The 21,300-nt window shown below is 30.2% G+C and overlaps 1 protein-coding gene across 1 annotated transcript; it reads right to left on the minus strand.

Annotated features, from left to right (window-relative positions):
* Positions 1 to 16,912: 16,912 nt before the first annotated feature.
* Positions 16,913 to 21,063, minus strand: ACR4 (ACT domain repeat 4). The gene is made up of 8 exons (XM_047300770.2): positions 20,555 to 21,063; positions 19,678 to 19,762; positions 19,502 to 19,547; positions 19,236 to 19,350; positions 19,063 to 19,130; positions 18,386 to 18,976; positions 18,152 to 18,256; positions 16,913 to 17,520 (listed from the first exon to the last, which is right to left on the minus strand). The coding sequence occupies exons 1-8, from the start codon at positions 20,556 to 20,558 to the stop codon at positions 17,179 to 17,181; spliced, it is 1,356 nt and encodes a 451-aa protein (XP_047156726.2). The 5' UTR covers positions 20,559 to 21,063; the 3' UTR covers positions 16,913 to 17,178.
* Positions 21,064 to 21,300: the final 237 nt, after the last annotated feature.

Genomic DNA, 21,300 nt, shown 5'->3' on the forward strand with positions numbered 1-21,300 from the left:
GATGTAATTGCAAAGTGAGATTTGATGGTAAATAAATAAATATCTTTACATATAGGAAAATCCCAAAATTTAATTTTTTATTTTGAAGGTTGTGTTAGGGTAAAGTCACGCAGCATACAACTTCATGAAATCGTCTCACTCCACGACTTATCTAAATATGTAATCTAAAATTTTCTTTCCAATAAATCTCACTCTATTTTGTTTAAATACCAAAAAAACTCTAAAATTCACTTTAAAATTATAATATCTTAATTTAAAAAGTATAATAATAATAATTATTATTATTATTAATTTAAAACTCATTGTCATGTATAATTATTATAATAATAATCATAGTTATTATTATTAGTGTCATGTATAATTATTATAATTATTATTACTATTATTATTATTATTATTATTATTATTATCATTATCGCTTCTCTTTTTTCTTTTTCAATATTTAATTATAAGAATTTTGTCAAATTATTTTTCTAGAAACTTCCTTCATCAAACATATTGTAAAAATTGAATTGATTCAAAATAATTATAATAATAATCTTATATAATAATAACAATAATAAAAATAATATTATTTGATAATAACAATAAAATAATAATAATAACAGTAGTAATAATAATAACAATAATACTAACGTAATAATAATACTAACGTATAATAATAATAACAATAATACTAACGTATAATAATTATAAATAATAATAATATATAATCATGACAATAATTATATAATATTATTTAACAATAACAATAATAATACTAATAATAATAATCCTAAAAATATTAGTAATAATAACATAATAATATTAATATATGATAATAATAAGTATTTTTAAAGTGATATTTTTGTAAATATGAATATTTTATAAGTGATATTTTCAAATTATCAAATTATTATATTAATTTGAATGTTCTATAAAGATAATGAATGAAATCACTTAGCCAAATAATACAACATGTTAAGACTCATTAAAACTGATGCATTGAGTTCTACAATTTGAGTCATCGAATGTCTTAGTCGCCTAGTGGCTTGAATTGTCTTAGATCCTCTAATGTTGGAATTGGTTTTACAGATCAACATAATAAAGAGATTTTTTTTTTCAATTTTAGAAAACCATATATATCACCATTTGAGACTTGTTTCCATTTCTTCAAAAGTGGTCATACATCAAACTCATGTTATATTAGAAGTCATGGTGTTCCTAACGAGAAGTATGTTTGGAATTCCAAAGAAAATCACAATAGTGTTAATCCTAAAGGACGCAATATAGTTTGGGTATCAGAAAAATATTTTTAATCTTTTTTGTAGATATATCTTGTAGTAAAAAAATATGTGTTATCTTTATAGTGATTGTTAAAGACATGGTGAGCAGAACTTGCTTAGTGATAAAAGTCTTAAAATAAGTTTGAAGGTAAATTTGTTTAATTTGTTTTGCAATATTAATTACATATTTTTTTTTATTTTTGCATTCATTACAATATTTTATGAGACCTTCATAGTTTGACTTGTGTTGTTTTTTTTTTTTTTGCATTTTTTTTCAATTATATTGTTTTGTAATCAACTACCTTTTAAGCTTCATGTCAACTATCTCATTTTTTTCCTATAATTGGATTTTGGTCGTATCAATTGTTCATACTTTATTTTATAATTGATAACAAGTTCTTTTATAATATGCATTGGATTTTTGTCTTTAATGTTTATTCCTATGGGGAGTTTGAATGGCAGATACTGGTGCAAAGTGTTATAGTTGATAGTGCTAAAATTGATAATGTTGGTGATTAAATATTACTTTTAGAATTTGTCTATAATAATTTGTGTTTTTTGTGATGTTAATATTTTTATTCATTTCTCATGTATTTTGATTACTTTTTCAAAATAAATATCATGTTGCATATTAATTTATATTCTATTTACTTTGTTTATATTTATTTTTACATTTTGACCATGTCCAAAGGGGAGAGATGTGTTTGTGTTAATTGTTTTAGGAATTAATCTCATTAATTAACAACACAAGGTAGTTTTGGTTGGCTATAATAAAAAAAAAAAAAAGATTGTTAGCAAACATAATGTGGTGATTTGACGTAGGATTCACCTCTTGTTGGTTTCTCTTTCCATGGTTTATTATCATAATTTGATTAAAATGTAAAGAATGTGAATCATCATCTAAGATAATATTGAATAAATATTTGCATTAAAAAACTTATTCTATATTATTTATGAATAAAATAATTGATTATGTTAATTAAAATATAATTTTCATATATTTAACAAATAATCAATTATTTCAAATAATAATCGATTATCTTAAAAATACATCCATTTATAAATAATTGATTACTTTTAATAATAATAAAAAATTTAGGTTACACGAATAACATATTAATCAATTATGTTTAGAAGTAGTTGTCTATATTAATCAATCACTTCAAAACTTTTACAAAAAGAGAACTTTATCTTTCACTGTATGCATTCTATATTTATTTTGAAAAAAAGATATCATTGTTATTTTCTGAAAGAGTTATTCTAAGAGTATTATATATTATTTCTCGTTTGGAAAATAAGTGTTCAAAATTCATCAAAGAAAGAAGGTAATCATGCTATAGGTTTTTCATTATATAATCAATCATAATAATAAGTGATATCTTTCTTTTATTTTTCTTATAATTTGATTTGAATTCCCTCACACTAGTATGTGGTGTGTTGGTGTAAATAATTGAGTTTTGTCATTACTTTTGTAAATGTTTTTGAAGAATGTTTCAAAGAGTGATTTACATATCTTATTTTAGTTACACATGTGTTTTTATAATTGAATAATTAAAAAATATAGTGAAAAATCTAGTTAAAGTTATTTGGATGAATAAGATGTAAATTCAAGAACAATATAAAAATGTGTGTTTGATATTTTCTTAGCCTATGTTTATTTAATCTGTTATTTTTTGTGCTCATTAACCACTGCATTATAATTATTTTATTAATAACAATTTTAAGTAAAGTTTTTTTTAATCAATTCATTCTCTTGGTTATGAATGAACCGTCTACGTTTTTAAGATAATATTCAAACTTATGTTTCATTGTTTGTTGAGAAAAAAATTATTCTAATATTGTAGTTATATATTTCCACTTAATTAAGTATAATCTCATAAACAAATATAAAAGCGACTGTATATTGAAACCCTATGGGGGTGCAGGAAGCATTATCATTTATTCTCTCCTCCTACGATTTCGGCCTTGTCAAATCTTACAAAGCACCAACCCAATAAATTCATAAGGGTAAAATTTTACAAATTTGTGGTATAGGATGCAAATTGTTGGGTGCAGAAAGCAAAGGCCTTTAACTGGTGGGTACTTGGAATTTTTAGCTCCAAATTAATACACGCTATGACTTTCTCTTCCTGCACCCCATTACTTCTAAAACTTTAAAACATAATTTTCACAACAAAATTTTCATAACAGAGTTTTCTGGTACAAGTTTCAATATAATATATAATACTTTCCAGAACAAGTTTTGTAGAATGAACTATCTAATTTTTTTTTGTCAAAATATATAAAATATAATATGGAACAAGTTTTCCAAAATGAAATTTTGTCCGAAACGAGCTTATTCTTTCTATGGAATGAGGTATGCATTCGATTCTACCCTAGCCTAAACCAAACCTCATAAGAGTCTTGCTTACTAAATCAAGTTTCTTTTTGTTTATAAAAAAATAAAAGTAGAATTTAGTCATAATCATAACTTTTAACTGCATCACTTACCAATAATATTCCGAGTTAAATGGTACACGGTACACTCAGCGTGTAATATATTCTCATTTAAAAGCGATAATATAACTTTTTGGATAATTACTCTAAAGTTAATAACTTTATCATGATCATTTACAACTAAATAAAAGTGAAATTCTAGTTTACACTAACTTTCTCTTTTCGAAGCAATAACGTTTTTCTTTTCTTATATTATACATTAAGCATTCTCCTAAATTTTTGTTGCATTTTAATCTGATTATATATTCACATGCATATTCATTCTTTCATTGTTGAAACTTTGATACCTGGAGTAGACAAAAATGAAGCAACTTTATTCCAATCAACTCGTGTTGAACAATATTCCTTTTTTATTTTCAGTTGTTAAGAAATATATTGAACAAATGGTGTTCATTCAGTTTAGATAATACAGAAACTTTAGTTTTTAACAAGATAAAAAATTCACGTAACAGTTGTGGAAAATAATAGAAACAATGGAATATGACTCATCTTTCACTCATAGCATAAAGGTAACATGTTCATGAGGGAAAAGGAATCCAAAGCTTATGCGTTAAATTTTTTTGTAGTTTTATGGTTAGAGAGAACAAACCAATTAAACCAAATCCAATCATCTATGATGGAGATTTGAGACAATTTACTTTGTATGACATGTTAAAAAAAAAACAAAGCACAGTTTTGGTTCAACAATCTTTAATTTGCATGATTTCATTAATGTTTGCAAAAGAAAATTAAGAACTAATGTATGCAATGTTATGATATTTTAATGGTCACATATTACTTAAAAATTGAAGTAAAAAATAATTTAATTTTATCCTTTAATTTTCTTAGACGTCTTTTAACTACAAAATAGTGATAGGAATTTAGTCTCCATAACAGACAATATCTCGTATGAGATGATTAATTCTAACAATGTTGTTTCAACAAGTTAGAACACATGAATTAATTTCTAAAAAAAAATAACACAGTGGATCCAAAAACATAGGTGGAGAAGAACTGAAGCACTGCAGAATTAATAGAAACCTCAAACAAATTTAGTCACTTTAATTTACATTAGGACTTGTGGTACAGAAGTTTGTAAGACCAAAGAAGCTGAAAATTACAGAACATACAAATGTAACACATCAATGGGATTTTGCAGTGTTTTCTTCTCTGATGGAGGTGGATTGAAGCAGCACAAGAGGTGAAAGAAGAGGTATGGGATCTTTACTAGTGAAGAAGGAATTTAAGGAAGATGAAGTTGAAGAGGAAGTTGAAGCAGTTTCCATTGAGTTCTGTGCTCCACTGCAAGCAAAAGATTTTATCTCATTAGGTTTTATCTGAAGTGGGCATGGTGCCCTCTTCTGTAGCCTACTCATGGACCTTCTGAACACAAACTCATCTTTATGACTGTAAATCTGAAAACCAGGAAACTCAACTCTTGAGTCCATTTTTTTCCCTCTCAGATCTTCCTTTCTTTTGTAGTACTTAACTTGAAGGAAGAGACCAATAGTGAAGAAAATTGAAACTGGGAAGGGAGAGTCAAAGATTAACTAATAATAATGAATGTTTGAATATTTGTGGTGAAGTTAAGGTTCATTGAATAACTGTAATACCTTTCATAAGGGTCTTTGGTTTCTTGATTTAGCACTTGAAAATTGTGACATGCATGTGGACACATAAATTATGGTGGCAAAATAATAATATAATCTGTTATAATGTTGTTTTTAGAGGAGTCTTTTCCCTTACATGTGGGGAAAGTTAAGGGGTTTGAACGTTTCTGATTCATGTGAGGGAAGAATCAATGCACTTATGCACAGATTTTTAAAAGATGTAAGTTTCAGTGACAGTGACACTCAAAGTGAGGCACATGATGACACTCTTTGTGATTTCTTTTGCAAAGTTAGGAACGTGATTCCTCTATTATTAATACCATTTGGCAGCTGAAGTTGTGGCTATTGTCTGGTAAACCGCCTTATTTTGAGCAAGATAATTTCGGGGTGTCAGATATTACTGTATTCTCTCTTAAAATTTGTGATCATGATTTGGCCATGATTGTCATGCCAACCAAGATGATTCAATTCAACTTAAAAGAAGTGATATTTTACAAGCATTTGACACTTCACATTTGTTTATATTTCATGTTCTTGGTAGTATAGAGACATGCTGAGGAGATTTGAGTGTTGACCACTCTAAGAATGAAAATGGTAAATGATCTAACTAGGCGAAGGTTTGTCTTTAATTCCTCTTCTTTTTTCCTTACAAGGTGCATGCACTTGTATTAAAAAGAAGGTCTGCATAATGGATGAGAAGAAATCAAGAAAATTAGCTTTTGCAGTTATGAAAATTCGCAGACTTTGTTTTTAAGAGGTAATGATTTTAGAATCTGTTTTAATTGTTCCAATTCGTGTAAAAATACTTTCTCAACATTTACCTGTGTTAGTATCCAATAATCATGATATGAACCAACAATTTTATAATGTATGAGCAATGAAAGACTATGATCATTGAATTATTTCATTAAGCGAAATATTAGTTTTAACAATCAGAACAAGATTAATACAATCACATATCATTTATCCAATCATAGATCATTTTATCCGATCATTCATGATAGTCATTGTTAATTGCTTTCAATCATTTGACTTATGTGAATAATAGTTTTTGACAATAAAAGAAAGCAATGAGAAAAATTTAACAAATTAAATTACTAATTAACATAATCAGCTAAAATACGCAGAAATGGATATTTTGCAGATTTTCACCTAATGTTTTCATGCCAAGCAACAAACATACATCACACAAATTCAAATGATTACGTAGAACACCAATGATGCACATTTTATCAAATTTACAGCTTGTTACCACTTTTGATGACTCTCAAGATGACATGATCACTTTAAATTGTGAGATTTGCTTCGACTTGATGCATGACCTAATTGTTTGCAGTAAAAACAGACAATTAAAGAGAGTTTGCTTATGTAAAAAAACCTTCTCATTCTTAATCTATTATTTTTACCAATATACCCTATTCCTTCTCTATTCAATAGAGTCCTTTGTGAACCAAGAAGAGCATCAAGATTTGAGCTTCCTGGTGTGAATTTTGATAGATTTTTCATAAGATATTTGATTCTTTCCAACTGTCTTGGACAAGTTTTACACTTTTGATCACATTTCTTGTTCACATGCATAGTGTTTTGAGAGATATTTTCTAGAGATTCTAGTTTTGATTTAAGACTATCATTTTCATTATCTAGAACCACTATTTTATTTTCCATCCTCTTGTTTTCACTTTTACACTTATTGATTAAGTGTATGAGTTTCATAGCTCCCTCATATAATTCTTAAAAAGCATCAAGTAGTTGATAATACCTATTTTCGGTGCTTTCAGATTCAACACTACCCACGCTGCTTTAAGATGTTGTAGATCTTGCCATCAAGCATAAGTATGTTTTCTCTTGCTCTCCTTCTTTCTCTTCACTGCCATCATCTCTATTATCTTCTTCCACAACCTCATGATCTATTGCTACTCTTTCATCACCTAGATCTTGATTCCCAGTTAGCTTATGGAGTGCATCAATCTCTTGATTCAGTTTGTCAAGCTTGGAGGTGTAGGTGGAATGATGTTAACCAGTGTTTGCATTTTCTTGACCATATGTTTTTCAAAGTCATTCTTTGGTCTATAGGGAGTTGCTGCAGTAGACATTTGCACAATCAATGAGTCAATATCTTCTCCTTTAGTGGGTTGGTGTTCATCTCTAACTTCATCTTCTTTTTCTAGTCTTTGCTTCAGTTTAAGTGAAGAACGTTTTAGTTTGGTGTCTCCTTCTCTTTCACATACAGTACTGGAAGAAGCAACACTTTCCTCTTGCTTTCTAGAGTGCTCTTTATTCTCTGCAAAATTCAAGTTATTTTTTCTTTTCCATAACAAAAATTTAGGGAACCTTTCTACCATTATTAGATCAGTCTCTCCATCTTCTAAGCTTTATTCAGTTTCAGTAGCAGGTTTCAAAATGTTGATGACTCTTTCCTCCTCCTGAGATAATTTCCATGATGTTCCTGTCTTAATGAGCTCATAGAAATTATTAATCACAGAACAACATATATCTTTTCCTGTTGTATTCAAGACATCATCATCAATTTCACTCTTGCTCATGACTAGAGACATATTGACCATCACGATTGATTTAACAGATTAAGCAAATAACCTAATCGATTAGAATTCGAGTAACTTTCGAAAATCAGCTCTAGCGTCAATTGTAGAAAAAGATTAGGCCAATGTCCCAACCAAGAGGGGGAGGGGGGTTGAATTGGTTTCCCTTTTAAAAATAAGTTATTTAAAAATCTTTTTGAAATCTTTAGATTTTTTGTAGAATGTAATTAAAAAAAATGAAAATAATGTAAAAGTGTAGGGAAAGAGAGATTCACACAGTTGTTTATACTAGTTCAACCACTAAAGGATTCCACTATATTGATTGAGTTCTTACAAAGCAAGACTTACAGAGAACAATCATCTCAATGTAATCTCCTTCCTAACTCCAAGTCAACTATAGAAACCCAGAAAAAAAACAACCTCTTTCTGTCACCCTTAGAGATACAACACTCTAAGTCAAAGAACTTCACCAAGTCCTCTTCTTGTCCACAAAAACAGGGATACAATTAGCCTTGATTGTAGATAACTCTGATCTGGAAAAATACACCTGAATGTGCAGATATGATCAGCCTATGACAACACTTCAATTCTTCAAGAATCTTTGATCATTTCTTTCAAATGTGGTAATCTTGATTCTTGGAGGGTTTCAGGACGCTCCTACAATAAAATCTCAACAAACAAATCAAATATTAAAGATATGAATCACGAAGTTGTTGAATACAATGAGCAATGCGTCTATTTATAGATTTTCTCCGCATTTTAATCAATTACCCAATTAATGTAATTGGTTAAGCAATTCTTTCAGCATTAACAAATTTACATTTCACATCATTTAACAGATTAAGAAAAGCATGTAATTGATTAATCAAAACATACAAGCCACAACATTTAAAAATATGACCGTTATGACAATTATGATTATTCAAGAAAAAGATTTTCATATAAAATGCATTTTAATCGATTAAGAAATTAATGTAATCGGTTAAGTTTCATACTTAAGCATTTTGAAAACTTTTTCATTCAAAAACACCTCAATGCACTCATTAAACATGTGCAGGCATAACCACGAGTTTTAATCGATTATACTAATAATGTAATAGTTAAAACTTGGTGTTTTGCCACTGTCAAGCATATACTGAGATCTGATGAATTTAATTGATTATGCAAATAGTGTAGTCGATTAATTCATACACATATGCAATGTGCAAAGAGTTTTAAACAATGATTCATTTGTAAACAATGAATACACATCACAGATAGTTCAAGCATATACACATATATAATCAAGCAACATTTTTGTCATATTGTTGTGCAAGAAACTATTAAACATTTTTGTTGTCATCACAAAAAACTCATATGTGAGATATGGGTTTAACTACCTAGCTCCTCTTATCAACAAAAGAGTTGGGTTGAGTGTCAACCCAATAGAAGAAAAAAAAAGCTCCAACTAAAGGACAACAAAGATTTAAGAAGTCATAAGGTTGATGGAGTATCTTGTTCGAAACCTCCTACTTATGTACCCCTTCAAACACAAGAGAACCGATTTAGTTTCATTAGACTTTTGATGGTAATAATCTCTATGATTACATGCATTGTGATCTTTTTCTTATTTGTGATGATGTTGATCAGCTTGTGCTTTTATGTAGGCAACTCTTGATGACGTGTCTCAAATCCCAAATCTACATTCAAATTGATTCTTGACAGCATTGTTATCTTTTAATGGTTTGCAATTTTTTGGTGTATTGATTTTTGCACTAAGAGAAAAATCAATAGCTAAAAAATAACAATAACTTATTTTTTACCTATAAAAATTTATTGTTATCAAAACATATTCTATTCATTATTAGAAAAGATAGCTAAAAAATAATCCATTGAGAGTGAATTAAGATGATTTAACAAGCAAATGATTCGTTTGAGAAACTGGTTACATGAATATTTACATTAATGATAATGAAAAAAAGAAAAGAAAAAATATTACGTGAAGCATGAAGGTAACAAGGAAGAATAAGCTAACAAATATACTTTTAAAAGAAATTGATTTCTTAGGAAAATTCACATAATGTACTTTATTACTTGATTTATCCAATGATTTAAAATTGAAAAAAGTTAGTGACTTTTCCAGAAAAAAAGAAAGTCACCTGATCCGCTTCCCACATTTATGGTAAGACAATTTATCTCTATAATTGTAATATCACATTTTAATAGTTTTAACACTACTATGGAAGCATCACATATTAAATAAATAAGAACAGTTAATTTTTAAAAAATATAAAGTGTCACAGTCATCCAAAATTAACCATAACATCAAACTTTATATATAGAACACGTTTCTAAAACTAAGAGTGTTTATACATAAACTAACGGTTTTAAGATAGGCTTTCAAAAACTTCAAAAGCAAAAGAACTCATCCTACTATATATACATTTGTGCACTCGCCGCCTAACAACTGCATCACTAAAAAACATCATTATTCTCTAATCACACCAATTAGATGATCATTGCAAAATAAAACACAAATATACATACAAACAAAACAAAAAGGTAAGCTAATTTTACCAAAGAGATAAATATACATTTTTAAGTTAATAATACAATAATTGAACATAAGTAAATCAGACAATTATTAAGCATACATACATTAACTCTAGACATGACCACCCAAGCTACCACACAAGGATAGTTTGTCTACCACCTATGACAAAAGAATCAAACCATAGACTATGACCTCTTGCTACTCCTCACCACATAACCCTTTTTCTCTACTTGAGATAAATTGATTATTGGAGCGTCAAGATAACTTCCAAGACAGAGTCCCCGCATTAATTAACTAATGAACGCCACCATGGAGCCTCACCACGAGGTCTATTGAATTACACCAAGCATTGATATTATACCAATAACCCTAATCATTATTACCTTCATAACATACTTGAAATAATCATACATCCCCATATCCATCAATCATTAACATATATAATATACACCCTTATTTGATTAATCTGTGTAAAACAATCTAAAAGAAAATAACTTTTTAAAGTGTACCAAGCTTAATTAAAGGGAAAACCCAAAAAAGATGTTTAGTACTAGACTCTCGCCTAGCCAGCAAGCCACTCGCCTAACAAATTAAGCAAAATAAAAGCCTAGACCTGTAGTAGAGAGGTGATACTCAACACCCTAATCCACCTTTGAGCGCACGAAAGTCAGAGAGCTCACTAACTTCGTGGCACTCAGTGCCTAGGGTGGCACTCAGTGCCCAGGGTGGGGCTTAGCGTCCTAAAGCTTAGTGGCTCTCGAGTTTCGTTGCGCTTAACGCCATACAGGACCACTCAGTGCTATATTAGATGACAAAAAAATTCTAAACTTGATATAAATGCACTCAAAACCTATCCAAATGACCAAATTGATATTCTTAACACTAGAAATTATTCAAAAACATGTTTATAACTCACATTGAATACCAATTTGCTTATTTGACCAGGAGCAAGGTTCATAAGATCAAACCTACAACCCAAAACATCATACCTTATATTTCACTAAATACAAATTATATTTTATTAAACTAAAAGGCTAAATAAGTTGTAACTAACACAAAAACAGACTCTAAACCTCAAGTTCCTTCCCAAACCAACTCATTTATAAATTCACCTATAAAAACCCCTATTTTTAGACCGAAACCAACCAAAACTCTCATCTTTCACTACATTAAGACTGAACAACAAAATTCCAACCAATTATAATCCCCAATACATCAACTTAAGTGATCAAACAAGCAATATTTAACAAGAACACAAAGTAAGACTCTTCCAATATCAAACAACATATATTCACTTCAATTTCATGAAATTAGGCTATAAAACAGAGAAATTTTAGCAAGCTCGCATTCAACAATTTCATATACTAATTCGTCAATTTCAAACCAAATTAAACATGCAACATAATTGATCTAAACATTATCAATATCAAAAGGTGGTAATTAGCTTCCTTTACTTGTTGAAAAAAAATCAAACAACTCTAAGAGACCAAAAGTCATTCCCTCAACTCATAGAACTCTATTTGTACCTACATACCACAAAATCATAATCAAGATATGCAGTTAGAACCACTGATCAACAGATAACATACTAGAAAGTTAGGAAGACATATGTGATGGAAGATTGTTCACATTCATGGAAGAAATGTACAACTCAAAAAAAGAGTAGAAACTAACTTACTCTTTTGAGAAAATCAACCAGGTGGAAATGAAGATCTTACTGCCTTGATCACCTAGGCACTTCCTGATCTTCATAGAGATGACTTAGCGATTAAAACTCAAAGAGAGAAGGTAGAAGAGACTCGGAGAATGAGTTTTAGAGAAATTGTATATGTTTTAAGTAATGAGACTCCTTAATGAAATTTTTATCTATATTTTTAGTTATTTTAATATTAAAATAACATGGTCTTATTATTTAAATACCATATCAACTCTTAATACTCAATTTTCTTGATTCTTACAATAATTATGATATTAAACATTTACATTTTTAATATTGTATAAAAATTATAAATTTGAAATAGGTATTTTTCAAATTTTAAATTATAAAATAACATTAATTTCAATATTTAGATAGAGTGATTTGATAGGTATATTTTATAAAAATATTTTAATATATGTATTAGTTGTAGTTAGACTTAATTACTAATTTAATCTATTTTAAAAAAACTTTATTTTAAAAAAAATGAAACTCAATTAAATAAAAACTTAAATACAAAGCACTTAATATTTACTCTTAATTATGTTAAATATTTAAGGATTAAATATGTTTTTAGTCCTTAAACTATTGGTCGTTTCTGGTTTTCGTCTCTCTTTCAAAGTAAGGTACAATTTGGTCCTCATTCTTTTCGAAACGTTCGTTTTAGTCCTCGGAACTTTGGTTTTAGTCCTCATTTTTTTGTTAAATGAGGACCAAATTTTTAAACGGTGTTAGTTTTCGAGGACTAAAACGAACGTTTTCGAAAAGAATGAGGACCAAATTGTACCTTACTTTGAAAGAGGGACGAAAACTAGAAACGACCAATAGTTTAGGGACTAAAAACATATTTAACCTAATATTTAAATGTCAATATCTTCTTAAATTAATATTTGATTATGTAAATATTAATCACCAATATGAATATTAACTTTTAGTAAAGCTTATAATTATTTATGTACTAGATCATCAAAATTTTATTTAAAAATCATTCTTGGAAATTGTGTGTATGATGTAGGGTATTTGTTGCACAAGTAGAGAAATAAATGTCACAAAAATTTAAGAAAAACATCTTTTCATATATTACTTTTTGTGGCAGGTCTTGTCTTAAACATTATAAAAATAATGCATTTTATGACATTTGAAACATTACTTGTTATAGAAAGTATTATTTGTTATGATGGGTGTAATTTTAACAGTTATAGAAAATAGGATGAAAACATAAATATGACATATTGTAACGCTCTTACAGTGTCAAATCTCTTAGAACTGACATGAAACTTTCTATCTGGTTTGTATTTACGTCAATTTTAAAACTAACATTAAATGTAATTCTCATGAAAAGTTTGTTACAATAATGCTTTTAGATTCCATATGCATATTGAGGTTTATGAAGAAATGAGAATTTGTGGATTTAAGCTTCAATAAGTTAATCTAGTTTTGTATGGTTTGATTTTAAATTTTTTTAAGTTGAATCACTGTTTCATGAAACTTTCCTCTCGTCACACCTCTTACAGAACTAAAATTCAATAGTTTTTTTTTTCAAGGAATTGAGGTTTAGATTTCGTTTTAGTTTTAAGTTGTTTTTTTTATATGGAATGGATTTGGAGGTATACTTTTGATGAATTTTGAGTCATCCCGAATGTTAAACATATATTAAGAATTTATTGAAAAGTAAAATTTGGTTGAATTTGAATTGTTTATGAATTGAAATATGATATTTGAAGTTTGTGAGTAGAAATGACAATGATTCGAGTTAGATATGAATAATATTTATTCGCTATTCGATCTAAAAAAAATTGTTCGAACATCTGTTTAAAAAATATTTACAAAAAAATTTAAGTTAATTCTAATTTTAATTAAATTTAATTTAATAAAATATAAATTAAATTTTTATTTTGTATTTTTGTAAATAACGGATATCCGCGAGTACAAGTAATATAATACCCGCATTCGACCCTCTTTTATGTAGATATTAAAATATATATGCTAAATGCTACCTGTAAGTAATAAATATATCCATATATCAATTATCCTGTCGTTAGTTTTGTTTCTAGACATGCACAATTTATTTGTTAGGAATGTGAAATTAATATCTCATAATTATGGTGAAGGTTGAATTGGAGTAGGTGTATTGTTTTCACAACTTTTAAATCTAGGTTTATTTTCTTCATAATCTACTTGGTGGTTTAGCATATTTAAGACAAAGTTGAAATGAGATTATTTGAAAATTTTTCTTAACAAAATCACTACGATGGTAAATTAAAAAAATTGTGAAAAACTGCTATACAAATTTAAATTTCACTTATCAAATATCGTATTCATTGGTAAAATCTCATTGAATCTATTTTAATTTTATAAGCATGTTGCTAAAAAAGGGAAAAAAAACTTATTTTTGTTTACATTATTTAAATGGTTTTAATTATACAATTATAATTTAATAGATTTATAGGTATGTTTTTAATGTTTTGCTTAAGGTTTGGAATTTAATATTTAGTAAAAATTGAGTTTAATAATGAAATATTCTGGGAGTGATGTGATAACAATTATATATGTGATAATTATTCTAATAGAGTTAAGTGTGTATTGAATAGTGGTGTTATTAATAAAACAAGATATTTATTTTTCACTATCTTTCACTTAGATGAATTTCTTAAATTATACTATGCAGACATAGAGATACATGTTAGTCTTTCAAGGAGAGACTTACCATCGATTACTATATAAGAGTTTACATTGTCATCTCTAATATAAAATCTTACGTTTTTTCTTGTTTATATATATATATTATATAATTAATTATAAATTAATATTGTGTGTTGAAACGTTTATGTATAAAAAATATATATTTATGGGACGTTACAAATATAATTCAGTAAGATAGGATTCAATCTAAAGAAGTACAGAACATAATCCTTATATAATTGAGAAAATTAAAGATAAATTTATCCAGTGCTTATTTTTTTAAAGAAAAATAAAATACATGCGAATTCGTGTTTATTTACAATTGTAGAAATCAATATTTAAAAAAAAAAGAAACAAATGATTATAAAATAAGTCAACGAGACATTTTCTTTTATTTTACGCAGATTTTAGAAAATCTTGTTACTTGTTATTATTTTAAGCTTAAACAAACACCTAAAAAAACTAAAGGAAGTAATTATTTTTTAAATGAAATTATGCTTAGTTTGAGACCGAACTCAATCCTTGAATATTTAGAATACGCTCGAATTTCAATTTAAATACGTTCTAACATCCGATATACATTTATCCCAATCAGTAATTCTTGACACTGTTTGAAAAATTCTGGATATGAAAATAAACACAAGCACTTTAGCCTAAACTGTATAGTATTCGTCATAAAAGAAAACAACATCTTAAAGTTCTTCGAACCATGTCAAAAACGATAATAATCTACTAAAAGATGCACAAAATGTTTATCTTTATAATAGAACTGTTTCTGGTCTTACTTTATTTGAAGCTTATCTATCTTTGTACCTTACGTAGCATTCTAATTGAGAAAAAAAAGGCCACGTGGCAACACCCCATGTAACTGTTGCCTCTCCTCGGATAACGATGTGCCGGTCACAGTGTTTGGGAGTGTGATCTTAAAAATAGAAAAATAAATAATAAAATAATATAAACCAAAGAGAGGAAGAGAGAAAAGAAAATGTGTTTGTTTTATTTGCTTTTTCTTCCTTTTAGACACATATTTTGTTGATAGGGTAATTTCTTTTGCTTCTTTTGAAAGGCCAAAGCACTAGTATGAGACACTGTTTGGTCAAAAGGAACATTCAAATGGGTGTGGATTGGGCAAGAAGTGTTTTGTAGTGGACCATTTCAAATGGAGCAAATAGCATGGTGAGAAAGTTCTTGATGACGACAAAAATAGTTTATTATTAAAGCAGCAGAAACTTTTTGATTTCTAAATCCTAATCCTGGCTAATTGGATTGACCATTATAGTGAGTTTGTATGATAATTGAGGGAAGAAGTTGAACGTCAGAAAAGATACGTATTTTTTGCTAGCCTAACCCAACCCATAGTAGTGCAAGTCTCAATCAGACAGCGATGCAAAATAAATTGGCATTTAAATTTGGCATACGCTTCAATATTTGGTAGCCAACACTATGCACAAAGTTAGCCGCCATTGAATTTCCTGTCCAATAAGAGATGGAATGAGAACATAGCTATAGGTCCTTGCTATGCCATGGAAATTTCTCACGTTAATAATGGAAGGACAAAAACAATTAACTACATATATGCCATATCCAACTTTGCTCATTTCTGACGCAAGTCAAGGCGTGTTTCACTGTAATTTCCCATGTCATGTCCTTTTTCATTGTTTTTTATCTTCTAATTCTATCATATCCTTTCAAGGATTTTGCACATCAAATAGGACCAAAGGGTTTAAAGGATGATGGTGATATTTCAAATTATTTTAATCTAAACTTGCAGAAAAAGATTATGGCTGAGATTATCAGAGATTAGACCCATCGCAGCAGCCAATGATGTGGAGGTATGATTCTCCCACAACCTTGGCTTGTGAGCAAAGATTTGAAGAATAATTTTGTTTATGACGAAATTTGGGTCATTATACTTTATGTTGAAAATTTCTGACTCAAAAGTTACTTGCTCACACCAGTAATTTGCTGTTGAAAAAAGTTTAATTGATATTTTATCAAACTTTAACTAAAGGAACCATATTATTAGGAACCAATCTTAAGCAGCCACAATGAGATGGAAGAAATAGAAAGCAGACAAAAGTAAGAGAGAAGGAAGATGAGAGAATTATAACTGGTGCCAGAAAATGAATGAATATATACAAATGATGTGCTTGAAACTAATTGTTTCAAGGTTACACAGCCAAGTGATTGGATTCCACGGTGGAAAAACATAAAGGAGAAGAAGGGGTAGAGAATTTACAAGCCACTTTCTCTAGCGTGTGATATGATGGTGTTCCTACTTCACTAAACTAAAGTCGTGTCACACTTCCTAGTAAGCCCTTTGCATCTTTCACCTCTTTCACTGTACAAGAAAAGATGGGCATGTGTGATGGCTTTCTCAAGAATAGGACTTAACCAAGCCAAAGTTAACAAAAGATCTGGACTTGAAAAGACCACTAAACAGGGATCTGGAGGGAGAATCCTGAGGAACAGATTTGATCTCTGAAGGGCTACCCTTTACTTTAAGGATTGTGTTTCCTATTGTTTGCCTAATGGATTCTATGGTCTTCAAATCAACAGGGAAACCAGATGCCCCGCGAACATAGAAAGTGTTAACAGCTTTGCCTCCTTTTGTGGACACTTCTGCCCTTGTAACTGTGAGGCTATTCTCTCTGAAGATACGCGTGACATCAGATAGAAGTCCAACTCTGTCGGTGGTGCAGAGTTCTAGCTTCAAACCCTGAATCAGGATAAAAAATAACAAATTAATAGTCATATAATATAATAGGAGACCAACAAAACAGTAGGTAGATGGAGAAACAAACCAAAAATACCTAACTGGCAATTGTCTAGACTATATAAGAACAGACATTTTGCGGTCCAGATGACTTCTTTATAAAGAATGAAGATTAAGGAGAACTATAGAGCAAAGGATACTAATCAATAATATAAAAATATGAAAGGGTACTGTTTGTTTCCTGAAATTTTACTTAAGTTCTTGTAGAGCCAAGAATAATGTGACAGATACTCAAATAAGCATACTTATTATTAACCAAACGAAAAAGAAATCTAGTTGAACAAGTCTATTTCAACCCCCAATAAGAAAATCAATTTGGTTGTGGGACATAACAACTGTAGTCAAAGTCCACCAACTGCATTTCAACTAATCTTGGACCACTACTAATCACATGATATAAAAAATACAAGGGTCACAGTTCAGCTTGAAGTTTGGGAGAAGATTAAGAATAAATCACTGCACAGACAAAATAAGGCCTCACAGGCAAGCACAACAATGAAAAACATGGCTGTAGGAATTACGTGTGGAAATATAAATCAAGAAAGCTCAACTTCAGTAACATTAAACTACTCACGTCAGAAACTCTTCTCTCAATTGCAGCTGCAAGACATTGTATCACTCTTTGTCTTTCTGCATCTGATTTCACAGGGGACCCGTCAATATGCTTGATGTAATATTCCTGAACAAGCAACCATAAAATATTTAGCTAATGTTCTTAAAAGGCCAACATCTAGCACCAAGCAACAAATGGAATCTCACGTCGTGTACATGTGTGTACGTTGAGAACAAAGTGGTAAATCTGATATACCTGATATGCTTCCGGCCCCTCAGCATCGATATTTGCATGAAAAACCACATACTCCATGTCTGTCAAAGTACAAACTGTGTCGAAGAGAAGCTTTGGCCTGTCCTTACACTGAATAGTTACTACTGAATAATCATTGTCAGACCAATTCACAACATTCACATTTGGTCTTTGCTTCTCATCAAAGCCATCATCATTATCTCGTTCATAATCCCTATCAGCAAACATCATTTGGTGAAGCCTTCTCTCAGTGTGTGTGACTTCATCTGTGACAACAGTTTTAGCTCCCCTCTTCTTGTTGCCACCACCAAGCACATTGCATAGAAGTTCCTTGATCATAGAGAGCCTCTTAGGGTCAGTGATAGCTGACCCGGTTTCTTCATCTGTCACGTGCATTACAGCGGCTGCCCGGGTGTTGTGAGTCCACACCTCTGCATTCACTATATTGCATTTGAGGTTGGTCAAAACAGCACTGACTTCTGAAAGCAATCCTGGCCTATCACTTCCCATAAGCTCAATTACTGTGTGGTCCATTGTTTGCTCAACCCCAACAGATCTAATGGGAGAAGTAACACAAGATTCGGGACCGAGAGACTAAAAACATACATGCCCCCAAACACATGGTCAGTGATTGTTAGATAAAGGCAGAGAAGATAAAGTTCACCAAATGAGACACCCACCTTTCTAATGTAATCCAAAATGGCCTCGTCAGTAACCTTGTTTCCATCTTGTCCAGTAACATTAAAAACTGGTACAATAAAATAAATTACTCGATTTTTCAACCCCCATCCAGAACTTATGGTTAACAATGTATTTGTAATAAAAATGAAATAATATCAAAGAAAATTATTACCATCCATGAACCATCCACCATCAGAAGATATGTAAGCCTTGGTTATGATGAGGTTTAGATCAGTGAGGATCTGTACAACTTCAAGAAGTATTCCATGCTTGTTTGCACTATCAACCTGCAAAATTAAATTAACTTTCAACAACCCATCAAATAAAAGTGTTATCAAACCAGGCAAAAGTTCTTCAATCATAGAAGCATGAATTGCAGTCCAGAAAGGGAAGAAGAACTAGAAAACATTTAAAAAGGAGAAATAGGCATAGGCATACCCGTATAACAGTGGCATTCTTGCAGGATTCATTATCGATTACAACCCTGACAAGACAAGACAACATGTGGACAAATATGTGAAGACGGAATCATTTAAATTCTCTATCCTTTTCCCTTTGTTTTCCAAAGTCGAAGACTTATTTTCTTTCATCAAATGGGAAGTGAAAATTGGTACCTGGGAGGGTTCATTCTCCGGAAGAGTTTTTCGTATTCATCATCCATGTAGTGAGAGAAGCTCATGTTGACCTCCGACATAAAAGCTATGAGAGAGAAAACAAACCAATCAGATGACGAAACATGGCAATAACAGAACCCCCATAGCCAATGAGAATCAAAAGCAAGACCAATAAATATATACAGAGAGAGAGAGAGAGAAGACAATGATGGAAAAAACCTCTTTGCAAAATACTAAAACACAGCACAGTGTGAGAGAGAGAGAAAGAGTATAAGAGCTGGGGACAAGAGGCTGAGGTGGGTAAAAGAGAGTGGCCAGTGGTAAAGAGATGAATAAACACAAAAGAATAACCGAGCAATGAAGAAAACCAGAACCCAAAAAAGTCGTTTGGTACGAATAAGCCTCGTGCTGTATGATTAGCTGTTAATATGCTAAAAGAAGGAATCACAAAACAGAACCCATTAGGACAATGAAACCATGTGAACAATAATCCACCACACACACCTCTTAGTCAGAGAGAGAGAAAGCTCGTAGATTATGGAAACAAAGAAGAAGAAGAAGTAAATACTCGCCCCAAATCAACACGGTTCAACTAATTGGTTACTCAGAGTGAAAGCCTTAAAATTTCACAACAAAACAGAAAACACAGAATTGTACACAACATATCTTGCCACCCAATTGCAGACACAATTCCTCTCCCCCAAAACAAACATAGAGATTCACAAAACCCAGAAAGCAAAAAAAGGAGGGAAACAAAAACAAAAAAGAACAAAACTTCAGAATGCCCAAAACAAAGAAACAAGATTCCAAGAACAAAGCACGAGAAACCCATAACAAATCAAAAGAAAAAAAAAACAACACCACGAACACGACCTACCCATTGCAGTTTCTGAGGATTCGTGATCTGCCACACAACACCACACCAAAATTTCGTAGATTCTCTCTCTTGCAAACAAAGTGGCTCTGCGGATTTGTTGTTGGTACGAAGCAACAAACAGTACATATATATAATAATAATACGCATAAATATGAGCGTGTTTATATGAATATAATAATATGAACACCCCACAGGGATCTCACACCCGCACCTTCAATCTTCTCTCTATAACTTTGGAAAGAAAAAGTAATTTAAGTAATTATAAATTATCATAACAGTAAAATAATAGTTTTTTTTTCAATATAAAAAATTATTAACCAGAAAAATGAAAAAAAAAGACCCCTCTAATAAAATCAGAACCTCCCCGACACGATGCTCCAAAACCTGCAAATCCGAAAAGTACCCAAAAAAATCGCAAACTCTCTTTCCTTTTTTTTTTTTTTTTCTTTCTTTCTCTCTGTCTGTCACCTTCTCTCTCTTTCTCTTACCCGTTTCTGTTACTATTGGAAAACAGTATTATGTGTCGCTATTTATAATTTTATATTATTTGGCCAAAAAGTGTAGAGGGGAAGAAAAAGAGCCCCGGTGCATGTTAGCAAGGCGGGTTGTTTTTAGGGGGTCCTGCTAGAGTGCACGTAACGATGAATGAACATGTGTGACGCGAATGAATGAATAAATAGTGGATTTAGTTTAACTGTTTGATTGAGTTGAGTTCTAATTTCTTAAATTTTTTTGTAAAATAAATA

The sequence above is a fragment of the Vigna umbellata genome, chromosome 3, assembly GCF_029865625.1.
Source record: "Vigna umbellata cultivar VRB3 chromosome 3, Vumbellata_1.0, whole genome shotgun sequence".
NCBI lineage: Eukaryota > Viridiplantae > Streptophyta > Magnoliopsida > Fabales > Fabaceae > Vigna > Vigna umbellata.